Source organism: Mustela lutreola, chromosome 2, assembly GCF_030435805.1.
Source record: "Mustela lutreola isolate mMusLut2 chromosome 2, mMusLut2.pri, whole genome shotgun sequence".
In the NCBI taxonomy this organism is placed as follows: domain Eukaryota; kingdom Metazoa; phylum Chordata; class Mammalia; order Carnivora; family Mustelidae; genus Mustela; species Mustela lutreola.
The window spans coordinates 209,813,197-209,828,177 of NC_081291.1; the positions used below are offsets into that span (position 1 = coordinate 209,813,197).

At 41.2% G+C, this 14,981-nt stretch overlaps 2 protein-coding genes across 17 annotated transcripts in view; one reads left to right on the forward strand and one right to left on the reverse strand.

Annotated features, from left to right (window-relative positions):
- Positions 1-786: 786 nt before the first annotated feature.
- On the reverse strand, positions 787-11,189 carry RWDD2B (RWD domain containing 2B). Of its 4 annotated transcripts, XM_059164555.1 has the most exons (8): positions 11,035-11,188; positions 10,429-10,580; positions 6,212-6,388; positions 5,216-5,524; positions 2,827-3,053; positions 2,666-2,733; positions 2,180-2,542; positions 787-1,575 (listed from the first exon to the last, which is right to left on the reverse strand). In XM_059164555.1, the coding sequence occupies exons 5-8, from the start codon at positions 3,031-3,033 to the stop codon at positions 1,341-1,343; spliced, it is 873 nt and encodes a 290-aa protein (XP_059020538.1). In that variant the 5' UTR covers positions 3,034-3,053; positions 5,216-5,524; positions 6,212-6,388; positions 10,429-10,580; positions 11,035-11,188; the 3' UTR covers positions 787-1,340. The 4 variants fall into 4 exon arrangements, with proteins under 4 accessions (XP_059020538.1, XP_059020535.1, XP_059020537.1 ...); XM_059164552.1 differs by lacking the exon at positions 5,216-5,524 and having other exon boundaries at positions 11,035-11,186; XM_059164554.1 differs by lacking the exon at positions 5,216-5,524 and having other exon boundaries at positions 10,429-10,531; positions 11,035-11,182.
- A 70-nt stretch (positions 11,190-11,259) lies between these two features.
- The window catches only part of USP16 (ubiquitin specific peptidase 16), a 30,092-nt gene continuing 26,370 nt past the window's right edge, over positions 11,260-14,981 (forward strand). For 4 of the 13 annotated variants that reach the window (XM_059164537.1, XM_059164544.1, XM_059164545.1 and 1 more), the window contains exon 1: positions 14,275-14,429. Coding sequence is in view for 3 of the 13 variants with exons in the window: in XM_059164545.1 (XP_059020528.1) it covers positions 14,411-14,429 (19 nt within the window). In the remaining 10 variants the exon portion in view is untranslated. Of the gene's footprint in view, positions 11,430-14,274; positions 14,430-14,599; positions 14,817-14,981 lie in introns of those variants that run through there. The other 9 variants (XM_059164540.1, XM_059164550.1, XM_059164543.1 and 6 more) reach the window with 9 other exon arrangements.

A 14,981-nucleotide genomic window follows, 5' to 3' on the forward strand; every position in this document is an offset into this window, starting at 1 on the left:
AAAAGTTTGTACAGGAATTACTTTTACAAATAAAAGTGGACATATGGCCAATGTTTCCTGCCCACACTCTTGTTTTCTAATAATCCTTTTAACTTTTTTTTTTAAAAGATCTTATTTATTTATTTGACAGACAGAGATCACAAGTAGGCAGAGAAGCAGGCAGAAAGAGAGGAGGAAGCAGGCTCCCTGCTGAGCAGAGAGTCTGATTTGGGGCTCAATCCCAGGACCCTGGGATCATGACCTGAGCCGAAGGCAGAGGCTTTAGCCCACTGAACCACTCAGGTACCCCTAATCCTTTTAACTTTTAACCATAGTCTGATTTGGGACTAATAGCTTGTTTTCAGAATTTATCATTATTTCTTTGTAGATGATTCCTGTTCAAGATATGTATCAAATTAAGACACTGACAGATTGTCATTGTGGAATAAATGTACGTGCAATCAGATTGGTCAATTTTACCCAATAGGAATGTTTATATATCAAATACGTAATCGTATCAAATATGTAATCATTCTTAATAATCTCAAAAAGCTATGTGTCCTAACATTTAACTACAGTTTTTTTTTTAAAATATTATATTTATTTGCAAGAGTGAGAGAGAGGGAGGAGAGAGCACGTGCTGGGGAGTAGGAAGGGGCAGAGGCAAAGGAAGAGGCAGACTCCCCACTGAGGAGGGAGCCCAATGTGGGGCCTGACCCCAGGACCCTGGGGTCATGACCTGATCTGAAGGCAGATGATTAACCAACTGAGCCACCCAGGAACCCTTAACCACAATTTCTTGTAGCTTTTTTTTTTTTTTTTTTTTAAGATTTATTTATTTGAGAGAAAGGAAATCCCAAGCAGATTCGCTTCAGAACTCAGAGCCCAACTCTGACCCAATCCTACCACTATGAAACCACGACCTGAGCCACAACCAAGGGTTGGATGCTTAACCAACTGAGCCACTCAGGCATTCAGGTACCCCTCTTACAGCTTTTATTGTCTTTTTCAAAGTATATAGTACAGGCAGGACCATCTAACTTGCTCTTCTCTCTTTTGATATCTTTTACTTAAATCCATTTTTATTTTTAGAATTTATTTATTTAGTAAAGATTTTATTTATTCGTTTGAGAGAGAGATTGAAAAAGAGCACACAAGCAGGGGGAGGGGCAGAGAGAAGCAGGCTTCCTGCTGAGTGGCATGCCAGATCCCAGAAACTGGAGATCATGGCCTGAGTCAAAGTCAGATGCTTCACCGACTCAGCCACCTGGATGCCCCAAATTACTTCTTCTTTCAAGAAAGACTGGGGCAAAAAATCAAAAGGCCAACAGTGACAAAAACTTTCACTATTCCTCTGCCAGTCATTGTCCTTCCACACCAAAGAACATCTGGAAAACATCCGCACATCCTTTGGTGTTTAAAAACTGATACAGCTGACCAAAGTCCATGTGGTTTCCTCTGGCTCCATTAACACTGAACACTTTTTCTTCAAAACTTGAAAATTTTCTTTGTCTTTCTATTTTGTCATTTGTACCATCAAAAGGAATGTCTTCTCGATGGCGAATTAAAATTCTCTTCCAGTTTAATTTTCTGAGTCTGAAAAGAAATTTTCAAAGTAGTCACACTGAAAATATGTTCTGTCTTCTAGTGCATTGAGAATAGAAGTTATAAAACAGACTTAGCAATGCCTTTTCCCAGAAGTAAAGATATTTACTTTTATGTCAAATTAATTTTAATCAAATATGATGCTGGTCAGGATCCTATCCCTAAACTTATTCATTGCTACTGCCTCAAATCAGCATTTTACAAATGTGAAAACTGCTTTATCTCAAACTCCCAAAGGGACTTCTTAGAAACTCATTTAGGATGTCAGTACAGAAATGAGAAGATGAGAAACCCCTTTGTTTCACAAGGTATGTACAGCTTATCACATCACTAAGAATCCAATCCATGGAAATGAAGGGGATCGTAACATCTTGGACAAGGGCCCAAATAAACAGCTATTTACAGGACATCTCCTGTGTGCACCATGTCAGGGAAGGGGGTGATGCTGATCATATGTGAATTCTATTTTATCCATCGACTTGAGACTGAATCCCCCATAAGGTACAACACGAGGGACATACTAATTGCCAAATCTCTAGTATCTTGTTTACTAATAAAATTATTGACACAGCATACAACATTTGTGAAAGCAAACCTTGACCAGAATTCTTCACAGGCACTTTGTGGACCTTCCACACAAACAACACCAGGTTTCCCAGGCATGCTAAATCCTGATAGGGAAAGCTCCTTTGCCCACTCTAGAATATTCTTTCTTTTACACTTGTTGTAGATATGATGGCTATAGATCCACAGTCTTGTGAAAATCAGATCAACTGGATGGAATGTACTTCCTGGAGCAGGGGAAGGCATGGGGTCTCTGCTCATATAGCCAGAAGCATGTTCTCTAACCCACTCTGTGGCATTCAATATACAGACATCTCCAAGACAATTCTTTTGCAGGTATGCAGTCAGATCTGCGTTCAGCTGAGTCTGCTGGGATCTACTTAGTGATACTGATCTGATGGAAGAGATAAGGAATAAAAAATGAAGTCAATTTTCTCAGAACAGAGAACAGACTCAAGCCTTGCTTTTATTCTCAGGTTAATTTTAACGTCGATGTTGGCCAATTTCTGTCACATACCTGACAGTAATTTCAGGCAGAACTTCGGGGTATTGAAAGGGAAGAATACAGGCCAGAGAAAACATCACCTGATTAAAAAAAGAGAGAGAGAAGAAGAAAATGCCCTACGTGGTGTTTTAAGTCGACAGGCTTTCAGTTCTCCAAAAAGCAAAGTGAATTACCGTTGTTTCCTCAGATACATCTAGTTTCACATTGATAGTAAAGTAAACTTTCGAAGATCGTCCCTCAGTCGTCCTCTTTTCAATACAATCTTTCAGTTCCGCTAAAGCCAGCTGGTCATTCACTATGAGCTCGTTCTCACCAGGGAACATACTGGCTAGCAGGTCTAACTCAGAGAGCTGAGCCTCTGCCTGTTCAATCTCAATCATTTTTGGATATCCGTAAATTTCTAAGGAGGTAAGCATAAGAGAGATAATTTGCAAATAGAACCTAGGGAGAACTCAATAGATCAATATAGGTCTTTATTGAAAGTGGGTTTGATTTCTTCATAAAATGTGAAATTTAAATGAGTGTTAATATACTAAGGATCCAAACTATGGATCATAAAGTGAAAGTCATAAAACTATAATATTAACCAGGCATCAAATTCCTCTGTATCTGGATAGTTGACCTGGAATCTTGAGCTATCACAATGAACAATTTCACTGAAGTAAACTAATTATATAGTCAAAAGCCATATCAGTGATATAGCCAGGAGAGAGGCTATGACTGGTTACTTTGAAAACCTAGAATGAACAGAATAAGTAAGAGAATTTTGTGGATGGCTAATATTTTTCTCTTAATGTTAGTGTTTATTTGTTTTTAAAAAGCAGAAGAATGTGAAGAAGAGAAAATATGCTAACAATCTCACAGCTCAAGTAACCTGTGTTGTATTAAAAGTACTAGGTTATAAAATTCAAGTGGTAGAAGGTTAAAAAATGAAGATATAGGGGCCCCTGGGTGGCTCAGTGGGCTAAAGCCTCTGCCTTCGGCTCAGGTCGTGATCCCAGGGTCCTGGGATTGAGCCCCGCATCGGGCTCTCTGCTCAGCAGGGAGCCTGCTTCCCCCCACCCTCTGCCTACTTGTCATCTCTATCTGTCAAATAAATAAATAAAATCTTTAAAAAAAAAATGAAGATATAGTTTCAGCTGGTGATCTCTTCCCCTACTTTCCTAAGCTTCCCATCCAAGTTGAAGAGTTTAGGTATTACAGTAATGTAAAATATTTTAGGCATTATACACATGCATAAATGGAAAATATATGGTGGTATAGTGTTTATGTATATGTCAAGAGTGAGATATATAATCAAAATGTATCTGCAGAGATCATATAAACATATCTTTTTTCCCTACTTCTTCCCTTCCAAATATATATCAAAGAACTATTCATTGTCAGTACATAGTGATTTATCTCATTCTTTCTAGTGGTTGACTGTCATACTGAATCATGTCAATAGGTCATAATTTACTGCATTCTTTGCCTACTGATGGGCACCTGGGTTATTTACACACATTTGATATTATAAACATTTATTTAATAGATGTTCTTAATAAAAGCTCACTGAAATTTTTTAAAGATAGGTTTTTTTTTTAAAGTTTTTTAAGTTTTATTTACTTTTTTTAAAAAAAAGATTTTATTTATTTATTTGACAAGTAGGCAGAGGGTGGGGGGAAGCAGGCTCCCTGCTGAGCAGAGAGCTTGATGCAGGGCTAGATCCTAGGACCCTGAGATCATGACCTGAGTTGAAGGCAGAGGCTTAACCCACTAAGCCACCCACGCACCCCTATGATACATGTTTTAAAATCTTTGTCGGGGGCCCCTGGCTGGCTCAGTAAGAAGAGCATGCAATTCCTGATCACAGGGTCACGAGTTCAAGCCCCACATTGGCTGTAGTGATTACTTTAAAAAAATAAAATAAAATAAAATCTTTTGTCAGATAATCTTGCCATCTCTGTCATCCTGGCATTGGCATCTATGTCTTTTTCATTTAGTTTAAGACTTTCTTTCTTTTTGGTATGATGATGATTTTTTAAATTTATTTAATCTGGACATTTTAGGTATTATAAGACTCTGAAAAATATTCAAATCTTCCATTTTAGCATACTTCTTCTGAAACCCTGCTTCAGAAGGGAGAAAAAGGGGAGCTTCTGCCTTGGAGGGGTGGAAGTGCCTCCTTATTGTTACGCATGTGGCCTCCACTAACAGTACATTGATGCATCACTTTGTTAATGTTAGGTGTTGGTGAAAGTTGGACTCCCCACTAGACTTTTTGGACATCACTCCAGAAGGGTGAAGGTGGGATGTCTTGTTACTGCTGCATCAGAGGGGAAATACGGGCTCCCCAAGTGGTCTGACATGGATCTGACATGGGTTTGACACTAAACCCTGGTAAGGTCCTCATTCTCACCCAGCAGAGAGGAAAGTCCTAGATCCCTAATCACATTTTTTTTATATACCATCCTGACAAGGAGTGGGCACTGAAGTGGTTATTACAGCTCAGAGAAAGTGGAATCTAGGTGCACTTTGCTGGTGTCGTAGGGAAGAGGCCACAGTGTTTTCTTTGGTATTTACCCGATGTAGCACGTTTATTATTTAAGTGATTTCCATCTTGCTCAGCTGCACATTTCTTGGTACTTTAGCTAGAGAGAGCAGGGTTTTTTTTAAGGCTTTTCAATTTGTTTGGTCTGTACCCTTGATATTTCTTGGTTGCTGCTTCTTTAATCAAGTCTCAGGTATTTGAGGCAAAAAAGAATAACCAAGGATGTCACCATTGTGTCCTTCCTTGGCTCCCAAGGTCCCCTGGTTTTTCTGCTTTCCTCTTCACTTTTCAGAGTCTTTTGTGTTTGTTTTATAGTGTCCAGGATCCTTAGTTGTACTTAGCTGGAAAATCAGGAAAAATACATCTACTCTGTTCCAAAAGTGGAAGTCCCTCCTACACAATATTTTTAACTTACTAAATTAGTATGTATGTGCAAACGCACACATACACACACAGATATACATATACACACAAAGATGGTTAACATCTAATAATTGTTATAGAAGAAAAACTTGGTATAAGGAAAGCTGATCTAATTCTGTGAAACTGATCTAAAGAAAAAATCAGACAGTATATAAAAAAGGTGTTTATAAGGATATTCATTGCTCATTATCTACAATAAAAAAATCAGACATGACCTAAACATTCAACAATAGATGAGTTAAATAAATATATATCTAAACAGAATATTATGAGATCATTAAAAAGTACATATTAACATGGATATTCATGATACAATAGTTACCTTAAAAAAGTAGATTGTAAAAGAATATAAATAGGTATGATCATATTATTCATTGTTATATCATTATACACACATGAAAAAAGTCAGAAAGGGAATTCACCAAATTAGTTTGTTAAATGTGGGTAGAAGGAAGAAAGGAAGGACTGACTAATTTATACGCTTCTTTATTGTATGAAGTTTTAGGATTACTATATAGTGTTTCTGAAATTAGAAAAAAAGGAGTTACACATCTGAAAAGAAAAACAGAGCTCAGTCCCATTGCTCCAAAGGAAACATGTCTTACCTTCTCAAAGAGAATTTACTCTGTGAAATCAAACACTATTATCTTGGTTAATGGCGTCTTCATAGAATTCCTTCTCATCTTTGGGCAAATGTTTATTGAGTAAATACTGTATGTAGAGCTTCATGCTTCATTCCTTCGCGGAGCTTTCTAATTAGTTTGAGGATCAGGATTTATTACCTAGTAAGATATAGAACAATGCAGATAAAAAAGGCTAAATGTGTTAAATGGCTAGTGTTAAATGACTAGTATAGGCATTATTGTGGGGATTAAGAGAAGTACATGTCAATGAAATGGGCTATCAGGAAAGAGTTAAGGAAGGAGACAGGATCTGAGTTGGATCTTTCTCCAAAAAAATTTTTTTTAAAGTTTTATTTAAGTAATCTCTACACCCAATGTGGGTCTCAAACTCATGACCCTAAGATCAACAGTTACATGCTTTCCCAATTGAGCCAGCCAGGTGACCCTGAGTTGAGCCCTAAATATAGGCTAAGACTTAGACAAGTGGAGAAGGAAGCATAGTGGGGACAGAAGAAAGGTCTGTAAGGCAGGAAAGCACCTGAAAAATAGTGTAGACCTGAACCTGTCCCTTCCTCACAATCCTGAATACAAAGGCCTAATTCAGGGGCTCATTATTTGGACCATTTTCTTTTCTGCTAGTTACTTATTTGTCCCCTAAACACATTCTTTTTTTTTTTTTTTTAAAGATTTTATTTATTTATTTGACAGACAGAGATCACAAGTAGGCAGAGAGGCAGGCAGAGAGAGAGGAGGAAGCAGGCTCCCTGCTGAGCAGAGAGCCCGATGCAGGACTCGATCCCAGGACCCTGAGATCATGACCTGAGCCGAAGGCAGCGGCTTAACCCACTGAGCCACCCAGGCGCCCCCCCTAAACACATTCTTGGTCCTTCTTTTCCTTGCTCTAGACTCTAAAAAACTGACCTCTGCAGCCTATACCACCCCACTCTTTTTTCTTGTGGTTAGTTTCAGCTAATACTCTGGCAGGAAAGGAGAGGATGGGAGGAGAAAGAAGCCAGGGTATTTCTTCACTACATCTTTCCTGTTTTGGTGGGATTCTGACAATGGTCATGACTCCTGAAGACCATAGCTTTTGTGGGCCGCCCTTCTTCCTCAGCTCCAGCAAATCTTCCAGGCCTAGGGGCAATAATGCACCTCTGTCAACAGTCCCTTCATTATGCAATCTCTTCAAAATTTCAGAGTTGAGTGCATATCTATTTCCTTCTAGAACCGTGACTCCTCTTACCTGGACATTGCCTCCATCAACTCATGCTCCATATTGTCATTACACATACTGTATGCAGTGTCTAAAAGAGGTCTATAAAGACATGCAAGAGGGCACCAACTATTTATTAGGAATATGTTCTCATAATCCGTGATTGGGTAAGAATGTTGCAGTCTGAAAGGAGTTTGGGTGTGTTAGGTTTCCCTTAGTTGAAGGCAAACTAGCTGAAGACCCTGGCACAGCTACTTAGTGGAGTGAATTTATCCCAGTTCATGATCTGGCTGCTAGTTTCACAGATTGGTAGCCCAAAATGCCAACATATTTAGAGTGGACCCAGTTCACAAAGGCTGCCTTGGATGATTCATTATCAAGCCTTCTGAGAACATGTCCTCCCTTTATTACATCTTCTTTACTCCATCCAAATACAGTTGGATCATTTCTTTAATATTAGAAAATGGTATTTGGTCAACAATTTAGCAAGTTCACTGTATGGTAGTTTTAAAGAATAACAATTCTACTTAAATGGAAATGTATGTTAGTCACAAGTGACAGATCAATAACTGTATTAGGTCCTATCAAGAACACATTAAGGAGATGGGATCAGGAGGGAGGCAAACCATAAGAGTCTTAATTTCACAAAACAAACTGAGAGTTGCTGGGGAGAGGGGGTCAGGAGAAGGTGGTGGGGTTATGGACATTGGGGAGAGTATGTGCTATGGTGAGTGCTGTGAAATGTGTAAACCTGGCGATTCACAGACCTGTACCCCTGGGGAAAAAAATACATTAGATGTATATAAAAAATTAAAAAATTAATTAAAAAATAATTTTTAAAAAAGAACACATTAAGGACTATGAGAATGACTAAATGTGGTGGGGGTGTTGAGTTCATTACAATTAACTGGATAAGCAATCAGGAAAATAGGAAGCACTCTTACATGCATTGGCTGTCTCCACAGACCGGAGTATAAATCAATGCCAACACACCATTCCTAATCCCAGTGCTTTTTCAACTGAAGTCATTAAAACATTGTTTATCAAGGCATCAGTGCCATGCTGGGGAAAAAAAAAATTACACAGAGCACTTGTGTGCTCAAATAAGTTCTTGAATGCTGAATGACACAAAGTTTAACAGGTTTCTTCAGGGTAACAGCTGGCCATCCCATTGTCCTGACTAGTATTTATCTTAAACAAAAATAACCCCATCTAGACAGTAAATTATATGGGCACACTTTTAGCATGTGGCTTCTCAAAGTCTTTATTGTTACATACCAATAGGGACTGTGAATTTCTAGGAAGTTTTAGTATGCTGAGTATCCCAAACCTATTTGACCCCAGATTTCTTCCCCCCAACTGAAGATTAGCTCTCTTCTACACAGAACAGATCAGGAATCCCTGCTTTGTCATCTAGTCATCCTAAGATAAATAGTTTAAATATTACCAATGCTACCCATCATCTCTGAGTTTTTTTAAAAAAACTGCTAGAGCTGCAAACACTTCTCCCTTCCTTAAACACAATGTTTTCTTTACTAGCCAGTCACTTCATGTAATTTTATATCCTATTTTCATTTGACATCCTTAACATATATTTGCTCTGTTATTAAAAAGAAAATTCGGGGTGCCTGGGTGGCTCAGTTGGTTAAGCAACTGCCTTTGGCTCAGGTCATGATCCCAGAGTTCTGGAATGAAGTTCCACATTGGGCTACCAGCTCCACAGGGAGTCTGCTTCCTCCTCTGACCTTCTCCCCTCTCATGCTCTCTCTTTCTCTCAAATAAATAAATGAAATCTTTAAAAAAAAAATCCATGTAAGTATTCAAAATCCCTGAACTCATTGGAGTTCCATGAATATCTTTTCTAGTCTTTTATTTTTATTTTTTTTAAGATTTTATTTCTTTACTTGAGAGAGAGCATGAATGAGGAGAAGGTCAGAGAGAGAAGCAGACTCCCCATGGAGCTGGGAGTCCGATGCGGGACTCGATCCTGGGACTCCAGGATCATGACCTGAGCCGAAGGCAGTCGTCCAACCAACTGAGCCACCCAGGCGTCCTCTTTTCTAGTCTTTTAAAGTTGAGGTTAGTTATTAGAGGTTATTAGATGGCGAGATGGTTATTAGAGAAAGTGAATTTATTTTGTATTTTTATCCTAGTGGTTTAAGTATGTACTCTGCTACTTAGACTGCCAACATGCACTTAACAACTGTGTGACCTTAGGCAGGTGGCTTAATTTCTCTGTGCCTCAGTCTCCCCATCTTTAAAATGGGGAGGATAGGGTCGCTGTGAGGACTAAATGATGGTGTGTGCTTGGCAACAGAGTACTGTAAAAGTGGTTGCTGTTCTTATATTCATCCACAAATATGTCTTGAGCACCTATTGTGTATCAAGCATTGTCCTTCACACTAAGACTCTAACAATGATCAAAAATCATAAAAAAAAAAATCTCAAAAATCACACACATAAAATGCCTTTTCCAAGCAAGAAGAACAGCAAGTTCAAAGGCCTTGTGGCAGGGAAGTGCTAGACCAGGTGCTGGAGCCGACTAAGCATGGGGCAAAATTTTAGGAGGCAAGGTTAGAGAGGAAATGTGGGGCAGTTTAAGTTAGGACTCAGAGAGCACGGCCAGGCTTTGGATTTTATTCTGTCCGATATGGAAGACCACCGCAGTGGTCTTACTTACCAGTAAGTTTCATCCAGAGATTTGACTTACTTATGAGACCAGTAAGTCTCATCCAGAGAATGAATCCAAGGCATTAAGAGACTGGAAGGATGGGTTTGGCATTTAGGTAGGGAAGATGGTGGACACCTGAAGCCTGATTTTAGAAATACTACGTAATGAAGTGTTATTAAGACATCTATCTCCTCAATAGAGATGTTCAGTAGACAGATGGATGTACAATTATGCAATTTATGAGGTATATGGCTGGAGATGTAATTTTGGGAGTAACCAACATATATTTAAAGGCATGTTTGTTTTGTCACTTACTGAGTGAGTGAAGCTGGGAGAAAGTCCCACTGAATTTGGAGGTCTGGAAGATGAAACAGTGCCAGCAAACAAGTCTGGGGCCAAGCAACCTGGATGCGAACAACTGCGGGAACGATGCTACAGGTGTATCATTTACTTGTCCAACTTTTTTCCTAGATAAGATTTCAATGCAAAAACCAAACCAAAACAAAAACCCCGGAAGAGAATCTTCGGACTCAAGATTTCAGGGTAAGCTGTACGAATGTAGAATGGAAACTGAGTTTCCTAAGTGGAATCATTCTTTTCTCCTCGCAGATTCTTACTTGACAGAGCACAGCGGCTTCAGGCGGCACAAGCCCTGACACTGTGCAAGTCGCAGACCACTGCCGGAACCTTACGCACCGGCGCCGTCGCCCCTAACAACTGACTGGGGCGGGGGGTGGTGGTGAGCGCGCGAAGGGAAGGTCCCGACTGCGGGCGGGGTCAGGAGCAGCCGGAGCCGGCTCTATCCAATGAGCAGTGTAGCGCGTGGGGCCGCGACGTCGCCGAGCTCCCGGAGGGGGCCACGGGCCTGGACCACGCGGGAAATCCTCGGTTCGGCTGGGCAGCGGTAGGCTGAAGACTCACCTGGGCCATGGACCCCCTCAGTGCGAAACCCTGGATTTTCTGGCTGCACGGACAGCTCAGGTCTCATCCAGCGGGAGCCTGGATGAGCGTTCCTCTGCTAGGCAATCCGAAGCCTACGCGGCCCAAGGGAAGTGAGACAACGTCCTCTTGGCTTGGCGCATGCGCACGCGGGGCCCTATGCCCCGGAAGCCCATTGGTCCCGGCTGTTTGGTCCTGGCCGGTGCTCGGCGGCCGGAATTCCCGGCGATGCTATGTACCTCTCAGTCGCAGACTTCAAATTCCACTCTATTGGCATTTCTCAGCTGCTGCCACTGCCATGGAGAAGTATCAGACGGCACTGGTTCCCGGGTCAAGGAATGGTCCATTAAAGTAACGCTCCTCAAATACAAACATGGGTAGGAATCGTTCGGTTTTATGTAGCTTGGGATTAAGTATGTAAGAGTGGGGTTCCCTATTCTGCGTTTCTGCTATCTTCCCACACGACAGGGATTCTTCTGGCCCCTAAATAGCAAGGCGTTAGGGAGAGGTGAGCCTGGATGGTGGTGGTGGTGACTTTAGGAAATACTGTGTCATTGCATAGAAATATGTCTCTGATAATAAAAGGGCAGTTTGAAGGCGAATCCACCATGAAAGTAATTTAGATTTTTTTTCTTCACAAACTAAATATAGGGAATGCACTTTTTCTTTATGTTACATATTCATTTTAAAAATCTCAAGATTTTTTTGTGAACATATTTATTGGTATAAGGTATCAATAACTTGCACAACTTTTTTTTATGAAAATAAGATTAGTACATACATTTTCATAGCTGCATCTTTGAGATGCTGTTTTGTGGACATTTTTCAATGTTATTACTCTTTTTTCTTCAACTTTAAAAACAGATTTTATTTATTTATTTGAGAGAGAAAAAGAGAGCACAAGGTGGGGGAGTGGCAGGCAGAGGGAGAAGCAGGCTTCCCGCCAAGCAGGGAGCTGGATGTGGGACTCAAGCTCAAGACCCTGGCATCATGACCCTAGCTGAAGCAGACACTTAACCAACTGAGCCACCCAAGCGCCCCCTTTTTCCCCAATTTTTATGAGACATTTCAAGCATGCAGTAAAGTTGAGATAATTTTACAGTAAAGTAGTGAAGAGACTCTCAAGGGAGGTGATTTTGCTCCTCAGGGGACATTTGGTAATGTCTGAAGACATTTTCAATTGTCACAACTGGAACGGTGCTTCTGGCATCTAATGGATAGGGTCCAGGGAAGCTGCTTAACTTTCTTCAATGCTGAAGATATCCCCCTACAGCAAAGAATTTGCTGAGAAACTGATGTTGTCATGATTCTAGACACTATCGTAACCTTTTATTCTACCAGTTCTGTTTTATATTAATCCATTCATCCTAAACAGTCCATCTGTTTTGATGCATTTCAAAGCAATTGCACACATTGGCATACTTCTCCTTAAGTACTTCATCCTGAATAACATTAAGATTCAAATGTTTGATTTTTAATTTTGAGGTAAAAATGAAATGCACATCTTTAATGTATATTTGCTGAGTTTTGACAAATGCATACACCCGTGTGGCTTAAATCCTATTAAGATATAGAACATTACTACCATCCTAGAAGTTCCTTCATGCTCCTTCTCAGTCAGTCCCCACCCAAATCCCCAAGAGGCAACCACTTTTGATTTTTTCCTGCCATAATTAGTTGTGCCTGTTCATATCCATGGAATTACATAGTATGTACTTTTGTGTAAGTCTTCTTCCACTATAGTATTTTTTTTTTTTTTTAGATTTTGTTTATTTGACAGACAGAGAACACAAGTAGGCAGACAGGCAGGCCGAGAGAGGGGGAAGCAGGCTCCCTGCGGGGCTCTATCCCAGGACCCTGGGATCATGACCTAAGCTGAAGGCAGAGGTTTTAAGCCACTGAGCCACCAGGCGCCCCTATGATATTTTACAGATGCATCCCTGTTCTTATGCCTTACAGTTTCTTTTTATTGCTTAGAATCCCATTTTATGAGTATACCACAGTTTTCCTATTATTTTGTTAAAAATGTGGGCTGTTTCTAGTTTCTGGCCATTATGAGTAAGGCTACTCTTGCAAACTTTTTCATTTCTAATGACTGTCCTTTAATAAGTATGTGGTAAGCATTTACTATGTTCCAGATATTTCTGAGTACTAGAGATAGCCATAACCAAGATAAACGAGATGTCCCATTTACATTTGTATGTTTCTGTGTATGTATGGGTGTGTGTGTGGGGGGGGGGGGATATATAGGTAAATTTGAAAGAAAAATACTAGATAGTGGTAATTGCTGGGTAGTGACATAAAATAAAGTGATGGGAGTGATCAGGTGGTTCTATAACCTAGATTGCCCAATTTCTCAATGAGAAAGCGACTCTTAAGTTGTAAACAGAATTACAATAAAATAGCAACCACAGAAGATAGTGGCAGCAGCATTCTAGGCAGAGGAAGCAAGTGGTACAGTGTCCCTAAGGCTGCGTTTGAGAATAGAAGAAGAAAAAAGCCTGTGTGCTGAGTGAAGAAAGTTAAAAAATTCTATCAGCGGTAAAGAGCAGAAGAGTCAAATGCAACTCTTGTTACTCTGGCCAGTTTGATAGGTCAGGATGCCACTTTCTTAATCTACTTTTCTCTGATTACTAATAAGATGAACATTTCTTCCTGTCTCTTATGACCAGTTGTCCTTTTATTGTGAATTACTTGTTCATATCCCCTATTTTTCTGCTGGCGCTTGCATACCCCCCTCCCCCCGCCCCCGCACCAAGCGATTGTTGTGTCTTCTGTAAAAGACTAAACTCCAGGGTAGCGAGCCGGTGTTCATTTAATTCACTGCACAGGAGGCGCGGCACTTACGTATTTTTAACAAACGCGTAGCAAATGCTTGAAAATTTTACCTTCCGTTGGCAAGGTTAAATTCAAGACAATTACGTACTGAGCATTTAGAAGGCGATTGGGCAGAATAAGGGGAACTGCGTGAAATGTAAATGTTACCGTCCTAGCCTGCCTTCAGATGTAACGTGAATAAGGAAACCCATCAAGGAGACTCCAATACTCTGACCATCACCAGGTGCTCATGCTTCCGAAGCATTTAAACCACTCCATAATTACACCAGAGTGAGGAAAACAGCCAGCCAGGTTCTTCCAGATGGCTGTCCGAACTTCCGGAAGGAATTGCGCGCAAGCGCCGATGCAATAGCGTCAGCGCCGAAGGCTCCTGGGACTAAGCCGCCTCCCATCATGCCACGTACCGGAAGTTGTTGCTTTCTAGGGGTCAGTCTGGCTTGAGCTCTGTCGCTCTCTCTCCGTCACCGGGAGGAAGACAGAGCTGGCTGGCCAGCCCACAGGCTCATTAGGGGATGCAGTCATGGGCGCTGTCGCCGTGGGTGAGTTCTGTTCCCGCTGACTCGGAGTCACCGCTCGCATCACTTCCTGCGTTTTGAGAGCCCGAATTTCCTGCCTTGACCTGGTTCTCTTCTCGAAGGGTCCTCTTCCTTAAGCACGTTACCCGGCCTCGGCCCGGTACCGCGTTCTCATTGGCTTCATGTCCTGTCAGTTCCAGGAGCTGGCCAATGAGTTGTCGGTGCTGGCGCCCCGATCGACCCCGGGACCCGAAAGCTCCCCCGTGGGTGCCGAGCAGTTGGAAGGGAAGGGGAGGTGTGGCGGGCGCCGCGCGGCCAGGAGCACCCTACAGGTGGGGTTTGCTGCCGCATCCGTGTGGTGGTTCGCAGGAAAGGCAGGATTTGTCATCTCAACGATTCGGTGACCCTAGGGTAGGTCCGATGTACGGCAAACTTGAAAGCCATATTTAAGATCTGCTGACAAAGTTTTATAAACGCTTCCATTTTTAATGGAATCGGGCAGGCATGGGAGGACTGGGAGGGGGAGGGAGCTGTATTACTATGCGAACCGGCAAGACCAGCTTGGATTTAAATTTT

What these genes read in the sequence shown, in the direction of transcription:
- RWDD2B (XM_059164553.1), bottom strand. Translation starts at nt 3,033, where the DNA reads ATGATTGAGATTGAACAGGCAGAGGCTCAGCTCTCTGAGTTAGACCTG. An exon ending in CTGCCTGAAATTACTGTCAG is followed by an intron (nt 2,543 to 2,665) that starts GTATGTGACAGA and finishes CTCTTCCATCAG; the next exon opens with ATCAGTATCACTAAGTAGAT. An exon ending in TGTGAAGAATTCTGGTCAAG is followed by an intron (nt 1,576 to 2,179) that starts GTTTGCTTTCAC and finishes ATTTCTTTTCAG; the next exon opens with ACTCAGAAAATTAAACTGGA.